At 52.5% G+C, this 16,846-nt stretch overlaps 1 protein-coding gene across 2 annotated transcripts in view; it reads right to left on the bottom strand.

Annotated features, from left to right (window-relative positions):
- Nucleotides 1-1,787, bottom strand: part of pomt1 (protein-O-mannosyltransferase 1) — a 105,509-nt gene extending 103,722 nt beyond the window's left edge. For both annotated transcript variants that reach the window (XM_056283000.1, XM_056283007.1), the window contains exons 1-2: nucleotides 1,646-1,787; nucleotides 1,013-1,166 (exon numbers count right to left, since the gene is read on the bottom strand). In XM_056283000.1, coding sequence (XP_056138975.1) covers nucleotides 1,013-1,140 — 128 coding nt within the window. In that variant the 5' untranslated portion in view covers nucleotides 1,141-1,166; nucleotides 1,646-1,787. The remainder of the gene's footprint in view (nucleotides 1-1,012; nucleotides 1,167-1,645) is intronic.
- Between the last annotated feature and the right edge of the window lie 15,059 nt (nucleotides 1,788-16,846).

Raw genomic sequence — 16,846 nt, 5'->3', positions numbered from 1 at the left:
AATCGTAGTCCAGAGGCACCGTCCCACCAACCTGCAAGACCTGTACAAGTTCTGCCAAGAAGAATGAGCAACAATTACTCCAGAAGAATGTGCAAAGCTTGTACATACTTACCAAGAGAATCATGTCTGTTACTGCAGCAAAAGGGTACTTTACAAAGTACTGATACGTGGGGGTTGAATACTTATGCAAGCACTATATTTTAGTTTTTAATTCATTTACAAAAAATCAGCAAAATATAACTTATGTTGGCTGTGGGAACATGCTGTTAGTGCTTATGGGTTCACAACAATAATATTGTTCAGGAACACATGTGTGAGTATCTTTTATGATCCAGAAGTTACTGATGACTGTCGAGGGGGTTGAATACTTTTGCAAGGTCCTGTTAAGAGAAGGTTTAGAAGATGGTTGTGAGACCAGCTATGTTGTATGGTTTAGAGACAGTGGCACTGATGAAAAGACAGGAGGTGGAGCTGGAGGTGGCAGAGATGAAGATGATAAGATTTTCACTGGGAGTGACAAAGAAGGACAGGATTAGGAATGAGTATATTAGAGGGACAGCTCAGGTTGGACGGTCTGGAGACAAAGCAAGAGAGGCAAGATGGAGATGGTTTGGACATGTGTGGAGGAGAGATGCTGGGTATATTGGGAGAAGGACTCTGAATATGGAGCTGCCAGGGAAGAGGAGAAAAGAAAGGCCAAAGAGGAGGTTTATGGATGTGGTGAGGGAGGACGTGCAGGTGGCTGGTGTGACAGAGGAAGATGCAGAGGACAGGAAGAGATGGAGACAGATGATCCGCTGTGGCAACCCCTAACGGGAGCAGCTGAAAGTAGTATTAGTAGTATTAGTAGTAGTAGTAGTAGATAAATATAATGTATATGCATGTCTTGTATAATCTGTACATATATCAAACACACATGCACTCACTCACACACTCACACATACACAAAGAGAGAAAATCCACGACAGAATAATGTTAAGTGGATCTGAGCAGCAGGGCAACACAGACTCACACCACAGCTCCAGGATAAGATAGGTTGACCAGTCTGGTTGAGAAGGCCACTAACGTCACCAAAACCAGAACCAGATTAACTTCCAGCCTCACCACCAGGGGAAACTTCAGTCGGCACAGCACAAGCATGGCTCCAGTCTGAGACCAGTTCAGCTCTGAAAACCAATAGAAATGCAGCGCAGATACAAAAATAAGGAAACACCATTAACACATGTTCAGACACTGAAGTTGGGACATGGACATTAGTAGACTGTGTGTCGACTTGTAGATGGGGGTTTGGCAATAGAAGTAACTGGACAGTGTGACGTGGACACACTGCCGCTGGATCCAGTATAATAATAGAGGGAGACTGACGTCTTACTGGCTGCTTTCCGCCTTTGGTCTGCAAATGGGAAATCTGTTCAATCTACCAGGACTCTGAATCCAGACCAGGACTTGTCCCAAATAAAACCTCAGTTCACAGGAGAGCGGTTAGGAGTCGTGTTGAAGCTGTTGCTGGGGCTGACGGTAACTGACACACGCGTGGAGCTGGAGAGGTCTGCTCTCTGCTAGCGTCGGTGAACTCAGTGTGCTCGGGTTGCTAAGCTAGCTGCTAGCGGACGGTGAAGTGACCGTCAGCTTTCTTGCGGCTCACCTCAGCAGACGGGTTCAGGCCGGAACAGGTTCGGGTTCTGATGGATTGCATTCCTTTAACCTGAATCCGGGTCTGGACCCCTCCTCTGGTTTCGGACCAACAGTTGCGTCCTCCTGCTCCGCGGAGCCTCGCACAGATCGACGTTTCCTCGCTCGACTGGAGTCTGTTGCCGTGGAGACGAGAAACCTTCTCCTCGGTACGCATGCGCAGAAACAGCGCGCGGGGTGTCAAATTCAGAATCAGGATCATGTGTATTGGCCATGTAGGGGTTTTGTTTAACTTTACGGCCAGTCATGTAAGTTAACAGGCAGTTAACAATGCAAACATAACCAGGCTTCACTTGACATACGTGCACGTATAGATGACGTAACACCACACATGGCTGGAGCACACACGGGGGCGTAGCGAATCAGCACCGGGCCCTGCTGCAAGACAGCCAAAGCTTTCAGTGTGTGGAACGACATTTGGATTTGCTGATACTGGTGCTTTTAGTGTGAATCAGCTATAACAGTTGCAGGATAATATGGAAAAACATGAAAAGAAGAAAGGTAAAGTGGATTGGAGGGCATTGATGATATGGAAAGTGGAGGCGGAGAAAAGAAGCAGGCAAAAGAATAGTGAGACAAGAGGTAAGGGGGTGGGGGTGGGGGGGCAATTAATAGTTGTCCTCAGTGTTCTGTCTGCACACTGGGTCATCAGTGCTGCATTTGGGGTAGCGCTGTTCTATTGTGCTGCAATCGGTATGTGATGCCTGTGTGGTTGCTCTTGGATTGATTGGTTGAGTCTGCTGTAAGGGGTTTTGAAATGGAGAGCAAAACGCACGTTGCGCTGACGCTGATACCGAGTCATGGTGTGATCCTTCAAACATAATATTGGCGACGAAGATGGCTGATATTTCTCTTCCACCACCTGCCCCCTTTCTGCCATGGCCTGGCGAGCCTCCAATACCCTGGCCTCGCAGGTTACAGTCCTTCGAAACCTACCTCGTGGCCTGTGGGCTGAGCCAGGTGAGCGCGGCTCGGAAGTTGAGGGTCGGCGTGTGCTCGGGATGCTAGGGACCATCACTGACTATGACACAGCTGTGGGGCTTCTGAACACCCATTTCGCTGCTCCACAGAGTGCCCTCCTTCGGCGATTGTTATTCCGCCAACGACACCAACACCGACAGCGTTCTCGGCCCCGCCCACAACAGCCCTGCGGTAACTGGATCTCGGTCTCACGCGTCAAGGGCCCAGAACTGTCCAGCCCGTGGCCAGACATGCTGTAGCTGCGGTAAACAAAATTATTTTGCTAACGTCTGTCGCTCCTCCCCAGCTGGGTCAGAGAGCCACGCCCCCAGTCTGCACCCACCATTATTCACAATGTGACCCCTGGGCCAGTGCCATTCAAATTATGCACAGTCAGCCTCAATGATGTGTGCATTCCTCTGCTGTTGGACACCGGCGCCAGCGTGTCTCTTCTGAATGTTGATACTTACAGACAATTTTTCAGTTCACTACCACTGTCCGCACCCTCAGTTGCCCTCTGTGGCTATGGTCACGCCAGAATTGATCTGGTCGGCTCTCTCCAAGTGACTGTCCGCTATGGAACCAAGCTTGTGCCCAGTGTTGTCTTTCATGTTGCCCGCCGTGAGGCCAAACTGATGGGCCTGGACCTGGTCTCTGCTCTGGGGTTCTGTTAGGGCTCGGTCTGTTGACCAACCTGGCAACCAGCAATGAGAGCGGGGGGAAGGGCGCGTCTGAAACACCTGCAGCCTACCTACTCGTTAACCACTCTAGTATAAGTTTGTTTGCTTTCCAGAACTCGTCGCGAGTTCGTCCTGAACAGTCCCGTGAGTAAATTCTTCGTCTCGGGTTTTGTGACATTTCTGTGTCTCCCGGTGGAGTACAGATTGTAGTATTCTCCGTGTTTTTGCTTGTTTGATTATTCCCTTGTGTCAGTTCTCCTTGAGAGCTTGTTCGGAGAAGAACTCTCTTTGTGTTTTCCCCATTGGATTTTCCCATCGTGATTTTCTAGTTGAGATCAAGTTTTTGATATTCTAATTTCTCCTCTCTCACTGTGGATCTTATTACTCGGTTGGACTTCTACCTTAAAGGAGCAGTTTGTGTTTTTTTCCCTTTCGGACTTTAAAGGAGCAGTTTGTGTTTTTTTCCCTTTCGGGCTTTAAAGGAGCAGTTTACGTTTTTTCCCTTTCGGACTTTAAAGGAGCAGTTTACGTTTTTTCCCTTTCGGACTTTAAGGGAGCTGTTTACGTTTTTTCCTTTTCGGATTAAGGGGGCAGTTTACGTTTTCCCATTTTTAAGAAGCTATTCTCAAGTTCCGCCTGAAGCGCCTCCCCCTTCTGTCCAGGCCCGGCCGGCTCTCCTGTACGAGTCCTGCCAGGTTGGTGCTTTACTTTGTCTTGTGTTGTCGCTATTGGGTTCGTTCTACAAACCTTAACAGTACGAACTCGCCCTCACTATGAACCCAGACAACCTAGACGCCAATCCTGTCCAGGCTGCTCTCTATAAGCAGATTCAGCTTACAGCCTCCCACGGCCAGCAACTACAAGAGGCCGCTGTTGCCATGCAGGGCCTCCGGGCTAAGGTGCAACCCCTCCAGGCTTCGGTGGATTCTCTTTCGGCCCAGCAAGCGGCGCTCGCGAGCCAACAAGAGGAGGTTCTTAAGCAGTTGCAAACTCTCACAGCGGCTATCACCATCCAGCCAGCTGTCCCACCAGTTCCGGCCGCCCCTCCTCCAGCAGTGCCCGCAGCCGTTGCCTTAGACAATCCTACCGTTTATGTTTCGGATTTCCGGGAGCCCAGTATCTCCAATCCCAAGCCTTTTGATGGCAACTTTGAGACCTGTGCCACGTTCATCATGCAGTGTGAGCTTGTCTTCGCCCACCATTCCAGGGGGTTCACCACAGATGCTGCAAGAGTTGCTTACGTGACTAACCTGCTGACTGGCCGCGCTGCTCAGTGGGCCACTGCTTCCTGGTCCATGGGGGCCAGTTTCTGCTCTTCCTACGATGACTTTGTGGCTGAGCTTCGGAAGGTATTCCATCATCCAGTGTACGGTCAGGATCCGGGTGTCCGATTGAGCAGGATCCAGCAGGGCAGTGGCAGTGTCACTGACTACTCAGTCGAGTTCAGGCTGGCTGCGGCTGAGAGTGGCTGGAACGACCAGTCACTTCGGGTAACCTTCCGTAGGGGCCTCAGCGATGCCGTCAAGGATCAGCTAGCCACCCGGGAGGATCCTACCTCTCTCGACGACCTTATCAGCCTTGCCATCCGCATCGATGGACGTCTCCGCGAGAGAAGGCGCGAGCGAGGTCTATGGGGAACCGTTTCTACCTCTCAGCCATCCAGAGCTTCCGAAGGGGGCTCTTCTTCGTCGCACTCCACTTCCCCTGTGGCAAGCCTCTCCTCCTCCCAGACAGTGACAGAGGAGGAACCTATGCAGCTTGGGCGTACACGACTGACTCCCGCTGAACGTGAGGCCCAGTTCAAGGCAGGTCTCTGTCTTTACTGCGGTCTTAAGGGACACCGGATCAGCGAGTGTCCTACGCGGCCAAAAGATTAGGCTCACTGGGACCCCAGGAGATCCTAGTGAGCCGTCTTTCCTGTTCCCGCCATCCTGCTCCGGCTAACCATCTTGTGAGCGTTACCCTGGCTTGGGCAGACCAGCGGCTCACTGTAGGCGCACTCATCGATTCGGGAGCTGATGGGTGTTTCTTGGACTCTACGTTTGCTGCTCAAGCTAACATTCCATGTGAGGAATTGGAGAGGCCAATAGAGGCCTTTGCTCTGGATGAGCGCCGCCTGGCCAGTGTTACCCGACAGTCCTGTCCCGTGTCTCTCACTATTGCTGGAAACCATGTGGAGAGCCTTCAGTTCTTCGTCATCCAGTCTCCCTTAGTTCCTGTGATCTTGGGGCGTCCCTGGTTGGCTCAGCATGAGCCACACATTGCTTGGTCGTCTGGTAACATTTTGGAGTGGAGCTCCTCCTGTCACGCCCGGTGTCTTCAGGCCGCACCTGGTCCAGCAGTCCAGACTGTTCCGATTGCTCCTCCTCCCGATCTTTCCTCTGTTCCTCCCGAGTATCATGATCTCGGGGAGGTCTTCAGCAAGACGCGGGCTCAGTCTCTCCCTCCGCATCGGCCATATGATTGTGCTATCAACCTCCGTCCTGGGGCCTCTCTCCCTAGCAGTCGTCTTTACAGCCTTTCCATTCCCGAGAAGGCTGCTATGGACGATTACATTTCAGAATCGTTGGCGGCAGGGCTCATCCGACCCTCATCCTCCCAGGTGGCAGCTGGTTTCTTTTTCGTTAAGAAGAAGGATGGTGGTCTCCGACCCTGCATTGATTATCGCCAACTCAACGACATCACCATCAAGAATAAATACCCCCTGCCTCTGATGAGCTTCACCCTCAAACCCCTGACCCAGGCGACTGTCTTCACTAAGCTGGATCTCCGGAACGCCTACCATCTCGTTCGGATCCGGAAAGGGGACGAGTGGAAGACAGCCTTTAAGACTCCCCGTGGTCATTATGAGTACCTGGTAATGCCGTTCGGCCTCACCAACGCCCCGGCGGTGTTCCAGGCACTCATGAATGACATCCTTCGCGACATGCTCGACCAATTCGTTGTCGTCTACCTTGATGACATCCTCATCTTCTCCAGGTCCCTCGAGGAGCATGTCCAGCACGTGCGGCAGGTTCTCGAACGCCTCCTTCGTAACCGGCTGTTCGTCAAGGCTGAGAAATGCCTGTTCCATTCTGAGTCAGTGGACTACTTAGGTTTTATCGTGGAGGGAGGCAAGACTCGAGCTGATCCTCGCAAGATCAAAGCGGTGGTGGAATGGCCGGATCCTAAGTCACGTAAGGAACTGCAGAGCTTCCTCGGGTTCGCGAACTTTTACAGGAGGTTCGTCCGAAACTACAGCTCTGTAGCAGAACCCCTCACCCGTCTAACCTCCCCCTCTCAGCCGTTCGTCTGGTCCCCAGCTGCTCGCTCTGCATTTCTGTCGCTCAAGGAGAGGTTCACCAGTGCCCCCGTCCTACTCCATCCCGATCCCAAGAGGCAGTTCATAGTTGAGGTGGACGCTTCGGACACCGGATTGGGGGCTGTGCTCTCCCAACGATCAGAGACTGACCAGAAGGTTCATCCTTGCGCGTTCTTCTCCCGCCGGTTCCTTCCCGCCGAGGAGAACTACGATGTTGGTAATCGGGAGCTTCTCGCTGTAGTGGCTGCACTTGAGGAATGGCGCCATTGGCTGGAGGGGGCAGAGCATCCATTTACCATCTGGACTGATCATAAGAACCTGACGTTCATCCGGGCAACCAAACGTCTCAATGGTCGGCAGGCACGGTGGGCCAGTTTCCTCAGTCGGTTCGACTTCAGACTGACTTATCGTCCTGGCTCCCGCAACACCAAGGCAGATGCTCTGTCTCGTCAACACCTTAAGGAACCTGTAACGGTGGAGCCAAGTCCCGTCCTCCCTGAGACCAAGGTCGTTGGCGTGGTGACCTGGGGCCTTGAAACGGTGGTCAAGCGCGCCTTGCGCTCCAGTCCAGCCCCGAGCAACGTGTCGCCTCGCCGACTGTTTGTTCCGGACTCAGTGAGGTCTCGGGTCCTCAAATGGGGCCACACCAGTCAGCTCGCTTGCCACCCTGGAGTCCACCGCACTTTCACTTTCATAGCTCGACGGTTCTGGTGGCCCACTATGAGGAGGGACGTCAAGGAGTTCGTCATGGCCTGCACCATCTGTGCCCGCAGCAAGGCCTCTCACCAGGCACCGGCTGGTCTGCTGCAGCCCCTTCCTATTCCCAGTCGGCCCTGGTCCCATGTGGCGTTGGATTTTGTCTCTGGACTTCCTCCGTCTCAGGGCAACACAGTGATCCTGACGGTGGTGGATCGCTTCAGCAAGGGTGTTCACCTGGTGGCTTTGCCTAAGCTTCCTTCTGCTTCAGAAACCGCTGACCTCCTGATGAGCCACGTCTTCCGTTTGCATGGACTTCCCAAGGACATTGTGTCAGACAGAGGGCCCCAGTTTGTTTCCCGTGTGTGGCGTGCTTTCTGCAAGGGGTTGGGCGCCTCGGTCAGCCTTTCGTCGGGATATCATCCGCAGACTAACGGACAGACTGAGAGGATGAACCAGAGTGTGGAATCTGCTCTCCGTTGCGTCGCTGCCAAGAAGCCAACCTCCTGGAGTCAGTTTCTCCCCTGGGTCGAGTATGCGGTCAGCTCCGCCACCGGCCTCTCGCCCTTTGAGGCATCCCTGGGTTACCAGCCGCCCGTCTTCTCTGCACAGGAGTCCGAAGTGGAGGTTCCCTCCGTGCAGACTCATCTGGACCGCTGTCGTCGTGTCTGGGAGATCACCAGGGCTGCGCTGCTCCGTGCTACGGAACGTGCCAGACGAGGAGCTAACCGTCGCCGATCCACAGCACCAGCTTACCAACCCGGACAGAGAGTCTGGCTGTCCACCAAGGATCTCCCCCTTCAGTCCTCTGCCAAGAAGCTGAATCCCCAGTTCGTTGGACCCTTCGAGATCCAGGAAGTACCCAGTCCTGCAGTTGTGCGTCTTAAGCTCCCGGCCTCCATGAAGATCCATCCGGTTTTTCATGTGTCCCGAGTAAAGCCTGTCTCCGAGAGCCCCCTTATGCCTCCGGCCCCAGCTCCGCCTCCCCCTGAGATTGTGGATGGGCATCCACAGTGGAAGGTCCGTCGGCTGATGGACGTCCGACGCAGGGGACGGGGGTTCCAGTATTTGGTTGACTGGGAGGGCTATGGGGTGGAGGAACGAAGCTGGGTATCCCGCCAGCTCATCATGGACCCTGGTCTGCTCGCTGAGTTCTATCGCCGTCACCCTGACAAGCCTGGCAGGTCGCCTGGTGGCTCCCGTAGAGGGGGGGGGGTACTGTTAGGGCTCGGTCTGTTGACCAACCTGGCAACCAGCAATGAGAGCGGGGGAAGGGCGCGTCTGAAACACCTGCAGCCTACCTACTCGTTAACCACTCTAGTATAAGTTTGTTTGCTTTCCAGAACTCGTCGCGAGTTCGTCCTGAACAGTCCCGTGAGTAAATTCTTCGTCTCGGGTTTTGTGACATTTCTGTGTCTCCCGGTGGAGTACAGATTGTAGTATTCTCCGTGTTTTTGCTTGTTTGATTATTCCCTTGTGTCAGTTCTCCTTGAGAGCTTGTTCGGAGAAGAACTCTCTTTGTGTTTTCCCCATTGGATTTTCCCATCGTGATTTTCTAGTTGAGATCAAGTTTTTGATATTCTAATTTCTCCTCTCTCACTGTGGATCTTATTACTCGGTTGGACTTCTACCTTAAAGGAGCAGTTTGTGTTTTTTTCCCTTTCGGACTTTAAAGGAGCAGTTTGTGTTTTTTTCCCTTTCGGACTTTAAAGGAGCAGTTTACGTTTTTTCCCTTTCGGACTTTAAAGGAGCAGTTTACGTTTTTTCCCTTTCGGACTTTAAGGGAGCTGTTTACGTTTTTTCCTTTTCGGATTAAGGGGGCAGTTTACGTTTTCCCATTTTTAAGAAGCTATTCTCAAGTTCCGCCTGAAGCGCCTCCCCCTTCTGTCCAGGCCCGGCCGGCTCTCCTGTACGAGTCCTGCCAGGTTGGTGCTTTACTTTGTCTTGTGTTGTCGCTATTGGGTTCGTTCTACAAACCTTAACAGGTTCTCCCTCTTAGACACGGGGGGTCAGTAATCCTGACTGTCGCCACGCCATGACGGCAAAAATGGCCATCACTGTTTGAGGGTCTGGGCTGCCTCTCTGCCTTCGCCCATCAACCTCTCCTTGATCCTTCTGTGAAACCCATCATCCAGCCACTGCACTGCATCCCACTGGCTCTCCATGATGGGGTCTCGGCCGAGCTGCAACAACTGCTGGAAGCTGGCATCATTGAGCCAGTGGATGCTTCACCCTGGATCTCAAACCTCGTGGTGGCTAAGAAGAAGTCGGGGGCCCTGCATGTCTGTTGTCGATCTACGTGCAGTGAATAAGGCGGTAATTCCTGACAAGTATCCACTACCCACCTCAGAAGAGCTCACAGCTCAGTTCTGTGGCTCTACGGTGTTCTCCAAGCTCGACCTCAGACAGGGATATTTACAGGTGCCTCTCCACCCTGGCAGCAGAAACCTCACAGCCTTTGTGGCATATGCAGGAGTGTTTCGCTACACCCGGATGCCGTTTGGCCTGAGCTCTGCCCCTAACTGCTTCCAGAAAGTCATGGTCTCTATGCTGGCTGGCATACCAGGCGTGGCCATATATCTGGACGATATAGTCGTACACGGGACCACCACTGAAATCCATGACAAGCAACTCAACAGGGTCTTCGCAGCCCTAGCCAAGCACAAGCTAACTCTCAATACTGAAAAATGTGTCCTCTATGCCGGCCATTGAGTTTGTGGGGTTCCGGCTGTCATCAAGTGGGATAACCCCACTCCAGTCCAATGTGGATGCCATTCAGGCCATCCCCAGAGCCCAGCTCAGCCACCCAGGTCGCCTCCTTCCTGGGTATGACAGGATACTACCTGAAGGTCCTCCCTCAGTACTCTGCCACCACAGCCCTCCTGCGCCAGTTCCTGTGTAAGGACGAGCCTTGGGTGTGGTCTCAGGCATGCAGTGACGCTGTGCGTGACCTCAAAACGCAACTGACTTCACCATCAGTGTTGGCTGACTTTGACATCTCCAGCCCCACCTTCGTGACTTGTGACGTGTCGGCCACAGCGATAGGGGCTGTGCTGTCGCAGACTCAGAACAGCATGGAGAAGCCCATCGCCTTCGCCTCCCTTGCCCTTAACCAGACCTAGCAGCAGTACTCTGTGGGTGAGTGTGAGGCATTAGCCTGCATCTGGGCCTGTGAAAGGTGCCGCCTGTACCTCTATGGCCGCTCCTTCACCCTCAGGATGGATCACCAAGCACTGACAGTGCTGCTGTCAGCATCTGGAACAGGCCACAGACCCCTCAGGCTACACTGCTGGTCTGACCGCCTCTGCCAGTACAACTTTACCCTGCAATTCACCCCAGGCAGAGACAATGTTGTGACTGGCCTGCTCTCTTGCTCCGTCTCCGCCCCAGCCCTACACACGGGCACTGACTGTGTGGAACATGACATTATTCAAATGCTACACACACCCCTCCAGGCCACTGTCTCTCTGCAGGAGTTGAAGGAAGCCTCCGAACAGGACCCTGTCCTCTCTCACCTCTGCACCTACATCCAGAATGGCTGGCCTCACAAGGTCCCAGAGGAGTTGGCTGCGTTCTCCTGAGTCAACCAGGAGCTCTCCTGCTGGAACGACACCTGTGTGGCAAACGGGCTTTGCACAGTGGTCCCAGGTGCTCTGCGTACGCGTGTGTTGACCATGGCACATGAGGGCCACCTGGGCATTGTGAAATTGAAACAGCGCTGCCGAGACCTGGTGTGGTGGCCAGGGATAGACAGAGACAAGGACTGCTCTGCCTGCCTCATGAGTGGCAAAACTGGCCACCAGGCTCCCCCAACCCTGCAACCTCTTGCCTGGCCCTCTCAGCCCTGGGAACACCTGCAGCTGGACATCTGCGGAGAGATCCATGGGGTTCCCCACCACCAATGCTTCTTGGTGGTTGCCTACGACCTACACTCAAAATGGCCTGAGCTCACCACTACTGGCTCTGTGACCTCTCAGGTCATTATCGACTTCCTGGACTCACTCTTCCCTCACTGGGGCCTCCCAAAGACCATCACCACCGACAATGGTCCTCAACTGGTCTCTGCAGAGTTCACTGCTTACCTTGAAAGCAAGGGCATCCGTCACGTACGCACTGCGTATTATCACCCCCAGGCCGACAGCAGCGTTGAACACTTTCACCAGTCACTGAAAAAAGGCCTCAGAGCACACCTGGCCCAAGGGTGCTCCTTCACGCATACCATCCGTCACACTCTGCTGGACTACAGGGCCACACAACACTCGACCACGGGGGTCTCCCCAGCCTCTCTCATGCTGAGCTGGGATCTAAACACGCCCCTCGACAGGCACCGCCCCTCTACACCCCAGGCACCTCCCTCTAGGGTCAGAGCCTCAGTCACCTTTCAGCAGGGGCAGATGAAGCAATGATCTGACCAGTCAAACGAGCCAGGGTGCCAGACATCAATGCCTCAGACTGGGTCAGGGTCCGTAGGCTCCACCGGGACAATAAAATGGCCTCATACTGGTCCTCTCCTCTCCAAGTCATCCGTCAGCTGGGTCCAGCCACCTATCTCCTCAACGACGGTACTCAGTGGCACTCCAGCCGCCTCCGGAAGGTGCCAGCTCCGCCACACACAGCTGGTGACACACCCCAAACCATTCCCTCAGCATGACAGGTCTCAGACAGCCCCTACACAGGCCCCAGACATTCCTGGGCCTCAGCTGCCACTGCCTTCTGCCTCCTCACCTCAGCCTGCTTAGCCTCAGCCTCATGCCTTCCCACGACCTGTTCACACATGTTCATGCCCTGGCCAGCTAGAGGACTTTGTGTCAACTTTTCATGTTTGAAACCCTGCCGGGGGGGGGGGGCAGGGGAAATGTTATGTCTGCACACTGGGTCATCAGTGCTGCATTTGGATTAGCACTATTGATTCTGTTAATTATTTAAGTTTTTTTTTGTGTGTGAGGGCAATTCATCTTTGATGTTTGCTTACTTTTAATCTTTTACCATGTATGATCTAGACCATGTTTCACTTTATTTTACATTGCTTAGATAGATGCTTAAAGTCCATGTGTAATAGGACAGAGACAGTCTTCTAAGGCGTCTTCCCCAGGTGCACAAACAGAGACACAGAGAGTCCCGCGACCCTGAGGGCATGATGTATGGTTTGGACAATGAATGGATGGCTGCCAAACTGTTAGTTGATGGCAGAGAAACATCTGAGAAGTTCATTTGAGGGTGGCAAGGCCCGAAGGGACGGTCTTTGAGAATTACGATTTGGAGGATAAGGGTGAGGGGAGACCTAACCTATGAACTCTCTGAGCAAGCTCTGATACCGATTAGGATGACAGTCCAGCAATAAAAATTAGCTACTTCTTCCAACCTGGATGAGGGAAAAACCTGAGTACACACTACTACCACTGAAACAATGAGCATGTCTGTGCTGCATGGGAGGGTGTGGGCTGCATGGGAGGAAGTGCAAAGGGAGTGGGCTCTGAGATCAGGGTGCGCATTCAAGTACCTGGGCTTGGATCCGTCTTCATGAACATATATTAAAATCATGTGACAATATTGTATGAGATTTTTGTCTTGTTCCTCATGTGATGTCAGACTGGAATTAAATAATTGCCATGCCAGTTTGGGGGCTCGTCCGGGAAGCCTAACTCATATTCTTTGACCCACTCTCTGCACGGAATCTGGCCGGCCAGTCTGGTAAAGGGGTTGAAAATCGCCTAAGACCCAGGAAGTCTACCTCCCCTGAGGACAGCTCGTAGTCGACTCCTGGGGTTGAGAAGAGATCGTTTGAGAGATTGTGGGGAGAGGAATTGTATGATATGGCTTTTTATTTAACTGAGGATACAGTATTGAAGACCACGTGAAGATGTCTGACGGTAATGACATTCACTTAGGGGTGACGACCCATTGGCAAAGGAAATAATGAATAATGTCAATTGAATGGTCATGATAGGAAATTTCCGGGTAAGAGTGACTTCAGGATAGCCGTATGGGCAAAAACCAAAGCAAACCTTTGACTGACAAGTTTTGTTTGACAGGATGTGCGAAAATTATGCATGAAAAATATGGTGACGACTCCTGTAATCAGCTTTCAACGTGGGGAAAGAAATTTGGATTTCCTGAAACTGGTAGTTTTAGTGTAAACCAGCTACAACAATTGCAGGATAATATGGAGAAATATGAAAAGAAGAAAGGTAAAGGTAAAGTAGATTGGAGGGCATTGACGATATGGAAAGCGGAGGCTGACAAAAGAAGCAGGCAAAAGAATAGTGAAACAAGAGGTAAGGGGGCAGGGAGGGCAATTAATAGTCGTCCTCGGTTTTCACAGAAGGACCTGGACCTCTTCCCTGTTTCAGCCGCTCATTACATTACAGCCATTAAGCTGACGCTTTTATCCAAGGTGACTTACAATAAGTGCATCATTTAACGTAGGAAATCAGGAGAACTACTAGTCATCAGAGGTCATAAGTGCATCTAAACAAGCATCTAAGAGCAAAACCAGTGCTAAAGTAAAAGTGCAAGAAAGAGATTTTTTTTTAAATGAGTGAATACATTAAGTGCTAGGAACAAGTAACAGGGTAGTAGTTCTTAAAGAGGTGAGTTTTCAACCTGCGCCGAAAGATGGACAGCGACTCCGGTGTCCTGACGTCAGTGGGGAGTTCATTCCACCACTGTGGGGCCAGGACAGAAAAGAGCTGTGACCGGGTCAATCGGCAGCAAGGGCCTCTGAGCGACGGGGCAACCAGGCATCCTGAGGCAGCAGGGCGAAGTCGTCGGACGGGGGTGTAGGGCTTGAATATGGCCTGGAGATCGGAAGGAGATGTTCCTTTCACTGCCCTGTAGGCTAGCACCAGAGTCTTAAACTGGATGCGAGCAGCTACTGGGAGCCAGTGTAGGGACATGAGAAGGGGAGTTGTGTGGGAGAACTTAGGGCGGTTGAACACCGGACGAGCTGCAGCTTTCTGAACAAGCTCCAGAGGTCTGATGGCCGACACTGGGGCGCTAGCAAGGAGGGAGTTGCCGTAGTCCAGCCGGGAGATGACCAGAGCCTGGATGAGCACCTGTGCCATCTCGTCAGTGAGGAATGGGCGAATCCTCCTGATGTTATAGAAGAGAAATCTGCAGGAGCAAGCAACCGATGCAACGTTTGCAGCAAACGACAGTTGGTTGTCCAGGATCACACCCAGATTCCTCACAGTCCGAGTTGGCGTCAGCACAGTGTTGTCAATGGTGATGGCCAGGTCTCGGTGCAGGCACCTTTGCCCGGGAGGAACATCAGCTCTGTCTTGTCCAGATTGAGCTTCAGGTGGTGTGTCGTCATCCACTCCGAGATGTCAGTCAAGCACGCAGCAATGCGTGTCTCTACTTGTGTGTCAGAGGCAGGAAAGGACAAGATCAGCTGGGTGTCATCGGCATAACAATGGTAAGAGAAGTCATGCGAGCGAATAACAGAACCCAGGGATGTCGTGTACATGGAGAAAATGAGAGGACCCAGAACCGAACCCTGTGGAACGCCTGTAGTCAGTCTGCGAGGCTCCGACACAGATCCCCTCCATGTCACCTGGTAGGAGCGACCCGTCAGGTAGGTTGCAAACATTGAGAGTGCAGAGCCTGTGACACCCAGCCCCTCGAAGGTAGAGAGGAGGATCTGGTGGTTCACTGTGTCGAACGCAGCTGACAGGTCAGAAGTATCAAGACAGAGGAGAGAGAGTTCGCTCTCGCAGAGTGCAGCGATTCTGTCACTGCAAGGAGGGCCGTCTCTGTCGAGTGACCCACCCTGAACCCAGACTGGTTGGGGTCCAGCAGGTTGTTCTGGTGGAGGTACAAAGAAAGTTGGTTAAAGACAGCACGTTCGAAAGCTTTGGATAGAAAGGGTAGAAGGGAAATCGGTCTGTAGTTTTTGACGTCAGACGGGTTAAGTGATGGTTTCTTGAGAAAGGGGGTGACTCTAGCAGTCTTGAAGGGAGATGGAAAGCCTCTTGCCTGGAGGGAGGTGTTGAGGTGGGTTACATAGGGAAGGAGTTCAGGTGCTATAGACTGAAGAAGAGGGGAGGGGACTGGGTCAAGGGAGCATGTGATGGGGCTACTGGGTGTGATGCGGTTTAGAACCTCGTCGGGGAGAGGGGAGTGAGGTGGGATAGGGTGGGACGTGGAGCGGTGAGGGAGGGTGCAGAGGGTGGGATAGTGCAAGCAGCACTAACCGGGTGGTGAGAAAAGGAGGATCTGATGTCGTTTACCTTCAGAGACCCGTAGCGTTAACCTGCCGCAGATCGACAGCCTCCCCGTCTGTATCCAGAGGCCCCAGAACAGCCGACCGCAGCAGCAGAGCCCATCACGCAGAGCCCAGCGACTGCCCCGCCTCTACACCAGACGAGTACGACCGAGGTTGTGTCCTCCTCGCAAGGCGAGTCTGAAACATCCAGCCCCATTGCTGGAAGAAGGAGATCGCAAAGTACTTACGCTCCTCCAATGACTGAAGTACCTAATCCGAGAGTAGACGGAAATGCCACGATGTATGTCTATAGAGCCTGGTCCCCAGACGAAATGAAATCAGTGGCCAGTGACCTGCCAGACGTATCCGCACATGGAGGAAATACAGTTGTCAATATGTTGCTTGACATTGTACATCACCACAGACCGACGCCGAGAGAAATCAAATCGCTCTTAATGCACAGCATGAAATGAAATGGGGCCGAGCACAGCGGGGCTGGCCAGAAGATTACAAGGAGGCTGGCCAGAAGAGTGCAAGGGGGCTGGCCAGAAGAGTACAGCTGGCCATAAGAGTACAGGGGGGCTGGCCAGAAGTGTGCAAGGGGGCTGGCCAGAAGAGTGCAGGGGGGCTGGCCAGAAGAGGATGACCGTTATGACTGGCGGACAATGCCAATTATCGACGCCATGTAGAGGGACTATGTGGCAGAATAAGAGACAGTTTCCCAGCTACCATGAGACGGGGGACAATAAAGGACTGTAGACAGCAGCCTGGAGAGACTGTGTCTGACTTTTTAGTGAGATTGACTAAAGTTTTCAGAGAAAACAACGGTCTAGCACCACCAGCGCCGCCTAATGATCAAAATGCCTCCCCATATGAACAATCAATCAATCAATCAATCACCTGTTTCCTGGACGGCATGGAGGAAGAAATCAGCCGTCGGGTTTGCCAACACGGTGTTGGCTGCTGTTCAGAACTTTCAGAACATGTTGAAACAATATGAAACTCTCAGAGGTAAAACCACAACGAGCCAAAGCCCGGCTGACTGATGAACTTCAAATGGCGTAGCTGGTACACTTCCAGACTCAGCAGAGCCCCAACAGAGGCAGAGGGAGAAGCAGAGGCCGCAGGGCCATCTTAACAGCATTATAGGCCCCCAGGCAAAGCAGTGCACTGGGGCCCCTACCTACACAACCACTCAGGAATAAAAATGGAAATGGTCAATAAAATTAAAGATATATTTATTGGTACTTCCAACAAAATCAGTGTTTAAACATTAAAAAACGTGCTGTACAGCAAAGATTCATCAACACA

Source organism: Lampris incognitus, chromosome 1 (assembly GCF_029633865.1).
Source record: "Lampris incognitus isolate fLamInc1 chromosome 1, fLamInc1.hap2, whole genome shotgun sequence".
Lineage (NCBI taxonomy): Eukaryota > Metazoa > Chordata > Actinopteri > Lampriformes > Lampridae > Lampris > Lampris incognitus.
Note: the sequence above shows the minus strand (reverse complement) of the source record. Positions and strands in the feature narration are given on the sequence as shown.